The following is a 15619-nucleotide window of genomic DNA, read 5'->3' as shown; positions in this document are numbered from 1 at the left end:
ACAGCCTACATATTTAATGACATGTCTTGTGTGCATTAGATGTCCTGGTTAACAGCTGCAGACTACTTTGAAGGCAACTTAAAAGTGCAGTAATGACGAGAGATTGCAAATCATCGAATTAGGAATTAGACAGTTTTATCCTATTAATATGTAAACAGATTTTTTTTAAGTGTCAAATAATCTAAGTTGTTGACAAAAAAAATGGAAATAACAGTTTCTTGGTCCACAGGGGCACAGGATGGCAAAGGAGGCACAGAAGGTTAGAGAGGAGTTCACCAGCCAGTTGGCCCACTTGAGACAAGGACTGGCCATGCCTTCATCATAAAGTTCTGCGGGGTGTGGGGCAACGGTTATGTGTTTGCTCTGTAGTTGGAGTAATGTGTGCCCACCAATATCACAGCAGACACACAATGTGGAATGTGTCAGAACAGTTGGGCTTACTGACAGTTTCAAAATACATACGTCGATATAATTTCCATTGATGTAGTCTGAGTTGGTATCTCCTTCTATGGTCTGCAGCCTCACCCGCGAATGATCATCTGCAAAGGAAAAAGAAAAGAGTGATGAAAAGCAATCTGTTGGGCTGCTCAGAGCCCCAGAATGTAAGGATATTACATGGAGATCAACCGCATCCATGCTGCTTTAAAGATAAAGAATTAAATACTACACACCTTCTACACTTCCTATTTTGCTCTTAAAACTAGGAAGGATTTATAATTATTAGCATTTTACAGCAATTCTCATTAACTTATTCTTTGATCATGCACAGGCATGAGGCTTTGGCAGAGGTCTGAAACTTCCACATTGAGTCCTATGAATCACAATGGACTTATTTCTCGGACTGAATGTGTAGCGACTTCACTAAATCACATATAAACCCTGAGATTTTGACGGCTGCCTACGACATCTACCTTGACAAATGATGGTTATAAACCATGGCCCAGCCTTTTGGGAGGTGCAGACATGGACCTAACCGGAGCTGTCCCTGAATTCCCTAAGCCACTCTCTGTTACCCTGTGTGTGAGACTCAAAGTCTGGTGTGCAGGTTAGAATACCCCACCTGGGGTCTGGGGCATGTTACTACACCTCTCTGTGCTTGAGTTTTCTTATCTGGAGCCTGGGGATTAACAGTGTCCACCTCAAGGGATTATCCTGAGCATTAAAATAAAATTGAAAAGAAGATTAGAAGAGAGCCTGGTATATAATAAGTGATGGATAAATGTCAGCTGTTGCCGCTGTCACGTGCTGTGTAACAGACACGCGGACTGTCCTTCTCACTATCAGTACAGCTGTTGCCCACACACACGAGAGCAAGCCAGGAACGGACCCATATGCAGTCAAAGTTTTCCTTGCGGTGACCTACTCTAAGATCTAGTTTCTCAGAGCACATTTTGCTTAAAACCAGAGCCCCCCATGCATATTTTTGCTGGGAGCATGGGGGAGGTGAGTCACTAGGATGCTGGGGATGTGCGGATTGTTCCGGCTTTTGTATTTGTTAGGAGAGCCGGTGTGTACACACAGCTACCGAGGAGCAGGGCGGTAAGCAATTCTGGCAGTAAAGCCGTTTGAGCCTCCTGAATGAAAGATGCTCCAATAGACCTGAATCATGGCCATTCCGCACACATCAGGCTTTTAGTCAGCTCCTCTGAAGGGAGATGAGGCCTGCCTTCCTGTACTCCTTGACTTTCCCTGGGCAGTTGTTTTAAAAGGCAGGCATCATATTAGAGGCCCCCAGTCTTCAGAAGCAGTGCTGTCTTAGGATCTATTGTACCTCCTTGTTAGAATTCCCCCTCTCACACTTTATTTCTTTTAGAACCTTAGGATGAATGCCGCTCATTCCCTATGATTTACCACCCTTGGGCTTCTCAAATTATTCTGGAATGTTCTGCAAAGGGACTTCAATCTCTGATAAGACTCCATTCTCATCTCCCATAAACAGAGCCTTTGAAATAAAGAGATTCCCCATCATCTCCTACTGTTCAGTTGGTTACCACTCTCCCTCCCTCAATCTTTTTTCTTTTTTTTTTAAACCTTGGCTGCTATTTCTCCACATGTTATTGCTTTACTCTCCTCCTGATGGGGAAACCCACAAGACATATGCCGAGTGTATTTCCTAAGCAGACTGAGATTGTTTTTATTTCTCTTTATAGGCACAGTAGTATCTTCTCCTTATTCTAAAGTTGATTTTACTAGATTATAACCTCTTGGGGTCAGAGACCACATAGTGTCCATTCTGAAGATCCCTGTGAGCACCTTCCACCCAGGCCACACTGCCCAGCTCCACGGCCTCTCTTCACAGCACTGCCTGCAGCACACAACCACATGTGGTGGTCCCAACACACAGGAGGTGCACGCAATGCCTTTACCTCTTCACCCCACTAACAAATGCCCTGTCTTGATAGGCACTGTCTCAATGGAAGAAGGGACAAGTTGTGATCAGGCGAGGTTCACTGGGGCTTTCTGGGGTCCTGTTGTGGACTTGCTTAGTGGTTTTATGAGTGTTGGCTTTAGAACACATCTATTAACCTGTATTTGGAGGCTTTATGCCCTGTTTCGTACCTATATTTCACTATTTAAAAATAAAAGGGTCCACCTTGAGGGCATTATGCTATGTGAAATAAACCCAACCCAGGGCAAACACTGCATGGTTCCATTTCCATGAGATTCTGAGAGTAGTCAAATGCACAGAGACAGAAAGAAGAAAGTGGCTGCCAGGGGCTGAGGGGAGGTGGGGAATAGGGAACCAATGTTGAGTACGTACAGACTTGGGGAAGATGATCTGGCAGCGGGTGGTGATGGCTGCACGACAATGTGAGTGAACTTAATGCCACCAAACTGGACACTGACACATGGTTAATGTGGTAAGTTTCGTATTATGTTCATTTTACCACATTCTCCACCCCTTCCTTGTAGAATACCCCTTCAAGTTCCACTCTAAGCTTCGGTGTCCTGAGAAACAGATCCCTCAAAGCTGGGAAGTGCACGTCACAGACTCGGTCTTGGAGGCTTTGGGAGTTCCCCTGTGACTCCCCTTGCCCGGATGAAGTAGATGCAGGGGTGACAGTGACTCTAGAGCGTGCCACTAGAGGACAACTGTCATACGTTATTGATGTGTACTCAGGAGATGGCTCAAGAATTACTGCAATGAGGTTTAGGAGGTATTTTTCCTTTCAGTGATAAAATGCGTGAGTATTGATAAGTCAGTGACTCTTAAGGCAGGGAGAGAGAGAGTTTAGCGGGGAGAATGGGCTTAATCTCTCAGAGATTAGCTTTGGTGTCCCAGAGACCCTGATTTGAATACTGGCTCTCTACTACTCCCCCAAATCGTGAACTTAGACAAACCGTGAATCTTCATGAGCTTCATCTGTAAAAAGAGGTTGATGATCCTTCCGAGGATCGTTGGGAAGACCAAATGAGAAGTACACGTCAAGTGCATGGAATATAGGACAGTTTCCATTAAAAAGGAATTACCCCTCTTATGTGAATAAAAGTAACATCCTTGTTGTTTAGCAATTCAAACTACAAAGAGCCCAGGACACTTGTCTGCAGGTCAGTGGAGGAGGGTAAAACTGCACACTCTAAGCAGCTAATCTTTGGGAAAGATGAGCTTGAGCTAGTTTTAAAGAGGAAACAGGATTTCCAAAAAGACTTGGAAATAGGATGAACACTCCCAAATAGCTGCTACATCTTAATCCCCTGGCATCAACTCAGGAACTTGTCTTTTTATTTAAAAATTTTTTTCTTAAATCAAGGTCTAACTGACATATTACATTAGTTTCAGGTGTACAGCATAATGATTCACTATTTGTATATATTGTAAAATGATCACCACGGTAAGTCACTAGATAAAGTTACACATTTTTTTTTGTTTATTGTGATGAAACCTTTAGGATTTACTCTCTTGGCAACTTTCAAGTATGTACTACAATACTGTCGACTATAGTCACCATACTTACATCACATCCCTGTACCTTATTTATTTTATAGTTGGAAGTTTGTACCGCTTGACCCCCTTCACCCATTTCACCTACCCCCAACCCCCCTCCCTCTAGCAACCACAATATTGTATTAGTTTCAGGTGTACAACACAGTGATTCAATATTTATCTACATTACAAAATGCTCACCACAGTTTAAGTCTGGTTACCATCTGTCATCATACAGAGTTGATATAATGTCACTGGCTATATTCCCTATGCTGTACTTTTTATCCCCATGTCTTATTTATTTTTTAACTCGAAGACGGTACCCCCTAATCCCCTTCACCTATTTCGTCCTTCCTCCCACCTCCTCCCTTCTGGTGACCAACAGTTTGTTCTCTATATTTATAGGTCTATTTTTGTTTTGTTTTGCTCTGTTTTGTTTTTTAAGATTCCAGATATAAGTGAAATCATACAGTATCTGTCTTTCTCTGTATGACTTATTTCACTTAGCATAATACCCTTTAGTTCCACCCATGTTGTTGCAAATGGCAAGATTTAATACTTTTTTATGGCCAAATAGCATTTCATTATATACAGGTAGGATGCAGATATATGTGTCTATCTGTATGTATATCTATCTGTCTACTCTAGCTGCATCTTGTGTGTGCGTGTGTGTGTGTGTGCGTGTGTGCGTGCGTGCGTGTGTGCGTGTGCGTGCGCGCGTGTGTGCGTGCGTGTGTGTGCATGTGTGTGTGTGTGTGTATCACATCGCCTTTATTTATTCATCCGTTGATGGACACTTAGGTTGTTTCCATATCTTGGCCATTGTAATAATGCTGCTATGAACACAGGAGTACATATATCTTTTCAAATTAGTGTTTTTGTTTTCTTTAGATAATACCTAGTAGTGGGGTTGCTGGATCTTATGGCAGTTCTGTTTTTAATTTTTTGAGGAGGCTCCATACTGGTTCATAGTGGCTGCACCAACTTACATTCCCACCAACAGGACATGAGGCCCCCCATTTTGCCATATGCTTGCCAAAACTTGCTATTTCTTGTCATTTTGATAACAGCCACTCTCACAGGTGTGAGGTGTTATCTTACTGCGGTTTTGATTTGTATTTCCCTGATGACTAGTGATGTTGAACATTTTTCATGTGCTTATTGGCCATCTGCATGTCTTCTTTAGAAAAAATGTTTATTCAGATCCGCTGCCTATTTTTAAATAGGATTTTTTTTTTTTTTTTGCTGGGTTGTATGAGTAATTTATTATGTTGTGGATATTAACCCCATATTGGATATATGATTTGCAATGTTTTCTCCCATTCAGTAGGTTTGCTTTTCATTTTGTTGATGGTTTCCTTTGCTGTGCAGATGATTTTTATTTTGAGGTAGTCCCATTTATCTATTTTTGCTTTTGTTGCTTTTGGAGTCAGATCCAAAAAATCATCACCAAGACCAATGTCAAGGAGCTTACCACCTGTGTTTTCTTCTAGGAGTTTTATGGTCTCAGTCTTACATTCAAGTCTTTAATTTATTTTGAGCTAACTATTATATCTAATGTAATATAGTAGCCTAATTTTATTCTTTTGCATGTGGTTTCCCAGTTTCTCAATACCATTTATTGAAGAGACTGTCCTTTTCCCATTGTATATTCTTGCCTTTTTTGTTGTAAATTAATTGACCATATATGTGTGGGTTTATTTTGTGAATCCCTATTCTGTTCCACTGATCTATGTGTCTGTTTTCATGCCAATTCCATACTGTTTTGATTACTATAGCTTTGTAATGTAGTTTGAAACCAGGGAGTGTGATGTGATGTCTCTAGCTTTTTCCTTCTTTCTCAAGATTGCTTTGGCTATTCAAGGCCTTTTGTGGTCCCACACAAATTTTAGAATTGTTTGTTCTTTTTCTGTAAAAAAAAAATGCCATTGGAATTTTGATAGGGATTGTCCTGAATCTGTAGCTTGCTTTGGGTATTACAGATATTTTAACAATATTAATTCTTCCAATCATAAGCACAGAATATCTTTCCATGTATTTGTGTCTTCTTCAATTTCTTTCATCAATGTCTTACTGTTTTCAGAGTATAGGTCTTTCACCTTCTTGCTTACATTTATTACTAGATATTTTAATCTTTTTGATGAAATTGTAAATGTGATTGTTTTCTTAATTTCTCTTTCTGATAGTTTGTTGTTAGTGTATAGAAATGCAATATATTTTTGTATGTTGATTTTGTACCCTGAAAATTTACTGAATTCATTTATTAGTTCTAAGTGTGTGTGTGTGTGTGTGTGTGTGTGTGTGTGTGTGTGTAGTCTTTAGGGTTTTCTATATATAAAATCATGTTTTTCACAAATAGTGACCATTTTACTTTTTCCTTTCCAATTTGGAAGCCTTTTACTTCTTTTTCTTGCCTAATTACTACGGCTAAAACTGCTAATACTTTGTTGAATAAAAGTGACAAGAGTGGGTGGGCAACCTTGTCTTGTTCCTGATCTTAGAGGAAAAGTTTTCAGTTTTTTACCATTGAGTGGGCTTTTCACCATTATGTTAGCTGTGGGCTTGTCATATCTGGCCCTTATTATGTTGTGGTACATTCCCTCTATACCCACTTTGTTGAGAGTTTTTAACGTAAATGGATGTTGAATTTTGTTAATCCATGCTGAGAGCTGCTTTTCTAAAACACAATTTATTCTGTCCTCACCTAGTCCAAACCATTCAAGGATATCAGCAGGGAACTGCTCAACAGTGGTCTCTGTTGGGGAAGGTCATCGAAAAGATGTGACCAGTGGTTGACCCATGAGCTGGACCCAGGCACTTGAAATTCCTCACCCATTCCCCCATTATCCTTGGAATGTGGGTTCTGCTTGTTTTTCCTGCTCCCAGGGGCTACTCCAAGGGCTTAGTCTTGAGATAGTGATATGGTGTTGCGAACACTTGCACAATATAAGTGAATGAACCTAGTTAAGATCTCTTCATAAACCTTTAAGATTTGGCGGGCAGATGCAGGGATCCACTCATCTTGCTGCCACCCAAGACAAGCCTTGTATATAAGTTCCCTTTACTAATTAAAACTCCCAATTACCATCCCGAAGTGCCTTGCCTCTTTCTTTGGTCTCTCCCTTCCCTCTGTGTCTGAGAGTTGGTTTCAGAGGACACCCAGGAAGCTTGATGAGGGTTGTGAACTAAGTCTTATAAAACAATGGAATATGATACAATCATCAAAAAGTATTACTATAGCTTTAATTACTTTCCCTGAGAAGATCTCTGTGACATATTGTGGAGTGAAGTAGAGCAGGTCACAAAAGCAGCATGTCTCTTAAGAGTCTTTTTATATGAAATAATTGTATATGTGTGCAGAAATGCTTAGTGGTATAAGTGAAAGGGTGGGATTTCTGCTGGGTGGGCAAATTTGGAGTAATATTTATTTTCATCTTTATGATTTGGTACACTCTTTTAATTGTCTACACAGTTTATACCACCTTTATAATCAGAAATAAAATAACAGACCTATTTTTACTTTAAAAAATAAAGCCAACAACTTCAAGGCAGAGAACAGAAAAAGATGAAGGAAACAGAAAAAAACGTTAGTAGGGTTTGAACTTAGTTGGTGAGGTTCTGAGCAATTTTCCCCAACTCTTTGTTACTGCATAATTTTTCCTTAATGTGTATGAATTCCTTTTATAATGGGGAAAAAGATATCCACTTAGCCATGGATGACTGGAAAATGATCAAAATCCAGCAAATGTTTATATTATAATCACAACTCAATGTTAGCCCATCACAAAGGGTAACAAACTCTGACATTTTGAGAAAATCCATATAAAGGCCTTGTTGCTATTCCTCTCATTCCTTTCAAAAAAGCCTTTACTATAAGAAATAGGGCAAAAATAATATTTTTGGGTAAGAAATAGGCACATAAAGACCAGGTATAACGCATAACAAACCATTGCTTACTACTGAAAAATTATAATCTGCTGGTGTTTTTTCCCATGTACGTATACTTATTTATGCATGTGTGTATGTATTTATGTGTATTTATGTATGTATGTATGTGGGTATTTATGTGTGTGCATGTGTGTATTTATGGATATGTAAACGCATGCATTTATGGATGTGTGCATTCGTACACTAAAGATGGGGTAATTAGACATTTAAAGCAGGTCTCTATGTTTTACTCTAAGTCTCTAAAAAGGGTTAATTATGCCTTTTTTGTCACATAACGTTATATTTAAAACACCTCTAAGTAGCTTCAAATATTTTAACATTTTCATTTTAAACACGATGGATATGGGTAATAGCCTTGCAATTCACTTGTATGTGATTAGATACTACTACTGCAGTAGAAGTGAAGTGTGACATTGATAATATTTCACCTCCAACCAGTTCTCTCTTTCTGCTAAATATTAATGACATATTTAAGGTAAATTGGAATCACAATGATCTAAGTAACATTTGCCCTCTGAGAGGAGACTCCCAATTAATTTTAATTACTACTGATTTCTGCAAATAATGGCTTTGCTTCTCCTGTGCTTACATACTTGCCAAGGACTGCTGCTGCACTGGTTTCAAGGTACAAGATGCAGAAGAGACAAGTGAATAGATGGGAAGTGTTCAGTGATCTACCCCTGTGTGACCTGTATGCCAGCCTGGTATCCCTGCTTATGCCCACCTGAATGCTCAGGCCATGCCGGTTCTGAGCACCAAGCAAATGAGGAATCTTCGACTTTAGTGGTAGGTGCCTCCATGTTAATCTTTGCTCTTGCTGTCAGTTTTATGTGTTACTTGGTCTTGCTGTGTTTATTGCTTACAGCTAGACCCTCAACTAGGGACCCTTACTCTTTAATCTTCAGTGTCCTGGCAGGACCCCTAACTCTTATTTTGCCTAATTCTTCTAGATTTTTTTTTTTTTTGCCTTCCTAAACATGTTGTGTTGATTTGTTTCTCCCTTATTCTCATCCGTCTGATTTGTAACACCAAAAGCTCTCCCTGCCAGCCCAAACTTATCCAACTAATCCCTCGTTCCCAACACCCTCCCTTTACCTGCCTTTATTCCTATACCAGATCATGACAGTTAGGGATTCCTGAGAAGTGACACTGTTGGAGGGGCTCCCCTGGTAGAGAGAAGCACAGTGCTATGGAACAAAACCCTGTAAGAGTGGTTTTCAGCATGAGCATCAAGACTGGGTCACTGGCTCAAAGAGTCAGGTGCGATAGATGGGGTCAAAGGTTTCACTCTCCTCTTCGATAACTCACTATTAGCCAGAAAAATGGAGTAGGAGGGCATGGGTAACACAATGCGGATGTAAATCAAAGCTCAGAAGGGACTCTCTTCTCTTCCCTTCATAAAGCTGTCTGTCCTCCCATCATGTCCTCACCCATTGCCTACTCACCCCCTGCCTACTCCATTCAAAGCACCGTTTGCTAATTTCATGAATAATTCTCATGCTGTTACATCAGAGTCTTCGTTGCACTAGAGCCTTCAGCAGGACACTGTTGACACCCATTCTTCTCCACGACACAATGCTCTTTTGTACACATTAGGCAATATTGCCTCAGTATTTCCCATTACTGAAGCCCCTCCAGCCTGGGTCCCGGGCTCTCGATGCCCTCCATGCTTCCTCCACAGATAATCTTATCACGCCAATGGTTTCAACTGCCATTCTATGCCCCAAGATTCACTGGTTTACATTTGGGCCCAGATCCCTCCCCTTTGGGTTTCAGAGCAGTCTATATAACTGCTTACTGGACATCTCATTTAAATGTTTCACAGGCATCCTGGTGCATCCCCAGATTCAATTCATAAGCTTTCCCTGCTACTGCCAACATCAGACCTATCCCTGAGCTCCCTGCCAAGTGTGGTTCCCTTCCAGTGTTCCCAATGGAGTAAATGTCCCATCCTTCCATCTGTCTAACCAGTCACCGTCCATGCACCACTCATCCATCCTCCTGTGAGTCAGAAACATAGAAGCAACTCTGTCTCCTCCACCTTCCTTGCCCCACATCCAATCCATTCGATTTGATCAATTACGTCTCTTGAATCTGTCTATTTCTCTTCTTCCTAGTCCACATTATCATTGCTTTTCACTTGGGCAACTGAAAGAATCTCTTAACTAGTGTCCCCTTCCAATTCATTTTTCATTTTGCAGTCAGATTAAATTTTCCAAATGCAAATTTAATGAATAACCCCCACTCCCTCCTCAAAAAGACCCTTTGATGAGGTTCCCCTTTGTTCTTCTAACGAACACTAAAATCTTTAATCTTTCCTAGAAGGCCCTGCAGGTCTGGCTTCCATTTAAACCCCAGCTCTGGCTACCTGGCCTTCCTTTAGTTCCTCAGACTCAAGGGGTTCTCTCATGTGAAGGGTGTGTTCACATGATGCACCCCCTGTCTGCAACACCTGTTTGCTCTACCCCTTTACTCAGTGGTCTTCCATTTCACATCCCCAGGGAAGCCTTCCCACACCACCTGAAGAAGTCAATCCCCACATTACAAAGTCTCACCGTACCATATACCTCTTCTTTGTGGCCCTTAACTTTATTTCATTTATTTCAATAATCATTTAATTCCTTTGTATAATCATTTAAGTCTCTCCTCCCCTGCCCCTTCCCTGGAAAACATCAGGGGCTGTATCCACTCTGGGCCACCATGGTCACACCAGTTCATCACATTTCCATCTCTGCCCTTGCTCACCCTCACCCTGCTCCAGTGACACTGGCCTCATTGCTGTCCCAGGCACCACACTGAGGCAGGTCTGCCCCCTGAGGGCCTCTGCCGGGAGCTGGCTCCCTTCCTCACCTGTGTCAGGCCTTGGCTTGCATCTGAGCCTCTCAGGGAGGCCTTTCTTGACCACAACTTAAAAACGCCAACCTCTGCCTCATGTGTCTCCTTTCACTGCTTCATTTTCCCTGTTACATGCCTCACTTTCTAATAAGACATATTATACAGTTTACTTGGTGACTTTTTCTGTTGCCCCCGTAAGAATGTCAAGTGCTATACAGGCAAAGAATTTTGTTCTGTTCCCTGTTCTGTCTCTGACACCTAGGATAGTGCCTTGCATGTAACAGGCACTCAATAATATCTGTTGAAAGAATTCCTTTAGATTGGTAGAGAGCCTGGCACAGGGCAGACCAATATGTCTTCATTGAATGGACCATAGAAAGGCGGGGGAGGGAGCCTGGGAAGGGCCTGCAGATTTCTGGCTCCTTATCTTCAACTGCCAGCCCCCAGAAAAGAGGGCCCCAGGCTCAAAGGGGTTCCCGTTAGCCAGGAGATTTGGTGTGTATCTTAAGCTCAAAATTAATTATAATTAGGAACCACTGAGAAAATCAGGAGGGCTGTTTTTGTGGCGTGGTGGAGGGGGGTATTTGTTTATATTTAGAAAGGAGTAGCTCAGCAAATTTATAATGTAAATAAGGGAAAAGTTTAACGTACTTAAGAGCAAAAGCTAATAAACACTTTTTAAGCACCATTAAAACCATTTTATATGCAAACGATGTAGCAAAACAATGAATGTGATCATTACTGACACTTCTTAAGTTCTCTGAAAAGCACTAAGGAGAATTTCTAAGATAGGTTGACCAAACCCCCCAGTTCTTCCTCCTCGCTGGTGGTCATTCCTGAAGCCTTAGGTGCTATGAAGTAGGCTTCTCAGGCAGTGTAACCAACTTTTCTACAATTACATCATTTTTTAGGGTGGAGGGGGCATGCCTATAAAGAAACTAATATGGGTGCATACATAAGCGGGATTTGGATAAGTATTTTTATTCTTTTTATCTCAAATCCTTCCACAACTCTAACAATACTATTTTAACAATATTTTCACTACTATAAAGACACATAAAGAGTCTCAAATCAAGAAGCTTCCGAATGAAATGATTCATCAGAACAACCTGCGGTGCTCACACCGACTTGGGGCCACTCCCTAGGATTGCAAGCCTGACTCAGAGGCTGGGTGAGGGCCGGCCCAGGGCAGTTCTGGGATTCAAGGCAACAGCAGTAGTGTTTCTGCAACCCATGGGTAGTATCAAACTCATCCTACTTAGCTGAGGTGGATTGCCGGTGGTATCTAAGTATTTGGATACCCCACTTAAAAAGCATTAATAATTGTCTGGAGGAGGCCTAAGCGATTGTTATCTCAGGATATGCCAGCATAGAGCTTTATACAGAATTACATAAATAATGACACACCGTTCTAGAGTGATTTCCGAAAACAACAGAAAACTAGATGAAAAGATTATAATTTGCCACAATGTGGAGGAAACTCGGAGGCATCATGCTAAGTGAAATAAGCTGGACACAGAAAAAACCCGCGTGATTTCACTTATATGTGGAATCTAAAACAGTGGGACTCAGAGAAGCAGAGTAGAAGCGTGACTCCGGAGTGGCGGGGTGGGGGGAGACATGGGGAGATGTTGGCCAGAGGATACAAAGTTGCAATTATGTGGGATGAATAAGTCTAGAGATCTCATGTACAGTGTGATGACTATAGTTAATGATCCTATATTAAACACTAGAAATATGCCAAGAGAGTAGATTTCAGGGGCTCTCACTGCACATTCACAAATGGCAACTATGTGAGAGCATCTGTTAACTAGCTTGATTACAGTAATGATTTCATATGTATCTGCACATGAAATCATCATGTGAGCACAGCAGACTTGTCCAATCGCTGTGTGATACACCTGAAACTAACGTCACATTGTGTGTCAGCTATATTTCAATAAAAAATAGAATAATTCTGATACATAAAAAAATACATGTTAAAGGAAAAAAAATAAAAAAATACATGGAAAAAAGCAAAAGATAACATGTGTGCACAGAGAATGGCTTCCAGATGCCACAGCAACTGAGAAGGAAGAATAGGAGCCTGGATGATAGTGTAGCTGGGGCACAGAAGTCTCTTTTTTTGATGTTGTCTTTAGAAAAGCACAAGAGCAAACAAAGCAACCTGATGAACAAACACTGAAAGACGGGGAGGGAACAGGATGGAGGGCAGGTGAGAGGTAGAAAATCAGCCAGGTGACAGCAAACCACCCCGAAATGGAGCCCAGAGTCACAGCCCATCAGGGGCCGGGTCACTGTGCAGAGTCGTGCTAACAATTAGGGAGCAAGGTGGTGCCTGCAAGTGCCTACCAGCTCATCATTTGGAACCTGAGGCTTCCAAATGCTGATTTTTATTTATTTTTCTTATTTTTTAAAAAAGATTTTTATTTACTTATTTATTCATGAGAGACAGAGAAAGAGAGAGAGGCAGAGGGTGAAGCAGATTCCTCACGGAGCAAGGAGCCCAATGCAGGGTTCGATCCCAGGACTCTGGGATCATGACCCGAGCTGAAGGCAGATGCTTAACCGACTGAGCCACCCAGGTGTCCCTAAAAACTCCCTTGCTCAGCAGGGAGTCTGCTTCTCCCTCTCCCTCTGCCTGCCGCTCCCCCTGCTTGTGCTCTCTCTGTCTGACAAATAAATAAATTAAAAAAATAAGTTTTTAAATGACCTATGGAATCCACTAAACTGAAGAGTAAAGAGCAACACAGGAGTAATAAGAAAAGATGGGATTTTTTTTCACTTAACAACAATCAATGTTCTTTTTATGTGGCATTTAAGTTTGTTTCCGTAATAGGTGAAACTCAGGAAACTGACATTGAGAACGTCATGACTTCTCCAAGGTCACCTGGTTAGTATATGGTGGGCCCAAGACCCCAATTGCGTCTTATAGCTCCAAATCCTGTGTTCATCTCTTTTGCCCAAGGTCTTTTCTCATTAGTCCACCCCTCACTCGTGTACCCTTCTCCTATCAGTTCATGCATGTCTTGGTCTGCTCTGGCCCCTAGACTCTAAAGTCATGGAACATTCAGTGAATACACAGGGGGGTTTAAAATCATCCATCTTAAGTGCAGGGTCTTGAGGGCTGAAGATGATGATGCTGGTGGTAGAAGTGAGCCCTGGGTGGTAGAAATGAAAAGTTGTCCCAGTGAGATCTGTTCTTCACTGAACCAGGAGTCAGCACCTGCAAGTCGATGTTTTGAACTGAAACTGGCCAGCGTGCAAAGCCTAAAGTATTTATTATCTGGCCCTTTTCAGAGTCTGCCAAGCCCTGCCCTAGACGGTAATGGCTGGGAGGACAGTGCCCGATTATGTTTAATCATCCTTCTGTAACAGTGCCTAGCATGGTGTCTGGCAAATAGTATGTGATCACGAAGTATCTGTTGAATGAAGGGATAAATTATTTGGTCTATTTGAGCACACACTCTCAGTCCAGCCATAAGGAGAAATCAGGTAGAGGAATGACATTCAAGGTTTCTATGGAAAACAGAGGCACACCCAATATCTAGAAGGTCAAGGTAGAGACAAGGTGGGTGGGGCTTCTGGAGGCTGAACAGAACTTTATAGGAGAGAATCCACTTGGAATGCCAGGGAGAGCCTGCAGACTTTTCATAGAAAGGAAGCAATCAATGTAGGCCATTCTCATATTCATGGAGGGGCCATACCTCTACCTAGGTCTATAAAAACAAACTTTCCCAAATAATTAAATTAGAAAAAATATGTTTTACATCACAAAAGGACGACTACCTCCTCATGTGATCACAGGCAGGTCATTTTGTCTCTCCATGCCTCAATTTGGAGACGAGAACAGCACTTAACAGAATTAAAATATTTTATATTTGCATAGAATTTGTGGCTTTTCAATGTCTTCAAAAAAAAAAACAGTATAAATTTTTATTCCAATAATGTTGGGAGGTAGGTTAGACCACACTGATCTCTTGTTCTGTTTCCCTTCCCACCCTATGTTCCAATGTGCTGGCCAGTGCCCTCCAGCCAGTGGTGCCCTAGGCCAGACCAGGCAGGATGCAGGCGGTCCTGTCGTCTGCCTTTCTCACCCCCAGATCATTATTAAATGTCCTCTGACATCCTGTTCCCCTCCGCACCCTTTCTGAGCTAGGTGACAATTAATGATAATAGGTTAACAACTAATCCATACATGAGGCCCTGCCCCCACTCTCCTTCTTAGACAACAGAGGATAAAAGTCATCAACAAAGAGCTTCTGCAGGAGACCCTGGGCAGTGGCAGCTCCGGAATTTCTCTCTGGGGTCCGCAGGGGTCAGAGGAAGGGGTGAGGGCCCAAAGTGTCTTTCAGCTGCCTCCTGTCATCTACATCGGCTCCTGCAGACCATGATGCTAAGGGAGAAAAATTCAGGCACGGTAGCAAGCTGGTGGGGACCAACCGTCCAACCATGCATGCACTGTTATAAAGGCTGTTCCTGGGTAGGAATCCTGCCTCCACATCTTATTAACCCTGTAACCTTTCTCTGTGCCTCAACTGCCTCACCTGTAAGACAGAAACAATCATATTACCTGTTTCATGGTATCCTTACAGGGAGAGAGTGAGGTAACATGTGGAAAGTGCTCAGAGTGGCATCTAGCATAAAGGAAGTGCTAAACAAATGCTAGCTTTTATTATTTTTTTCATTCATCATTCAGAAATATTCCTCAGTGCCCACCAAGTGCAGGTATTGAACTCAGGCATCAAGAAGGAGAAGGCTGAAAGTTCTATTGAGCAAAGCCCGGCTGGATCTCTGAGCATGCTGACAACCGCACTCATCAACACTGCCTTCTGTGCGTGCAGCAGGAGGCCCACATCTGGGATGTTAGGGGGACTGCAGGACAAAGGTTTCCAACCTCCCCGTCCACCT

The 15619-nt window shown here is 41.9% G+C and overlaps 1 protein-coding gene across 1 annotated transcript in view; it reads right to left on the bottom strand.

Annotated features, from left to right (window-relative positions):
• PTPRM (protein tyrosine phosphatase receptor type M) overlaps positions 1-15619 on the bottom strand; it is an 824025-nt gene that overhangs the window by 82971 nt on the left and 725435 nt on the right. The window contains exon 19 of the mRNA XM_028123955.2: positions 463-539. Coding sequence (XP_027979756.1) covers positions 463-539 — 77 coding nt within the window. The remainder of the gene's footprint in view (positions 1-462; positions 540-15619) is intronic.

Source organism: Eumetopias jubatus, unplaced genomic scaffold (genome assembly GCF_037043125.1).
Source record: "Eumetopias jubatus isolate StellerSeaLion01/CBP00866 unplaced genomic scaffold, mEumJub1_p1.0 scaffold_16, whole genome shotgun sequence".
Lineage (NCBI taxonomy): Eukaryota > Metazoa > Chordata > Mammalia > Carnivora > Otariidae > Eumetopias > Eumetopias jubatus.
This window is presented reverse-complemented; position numbering and strand designations above follow the sequence as displayed.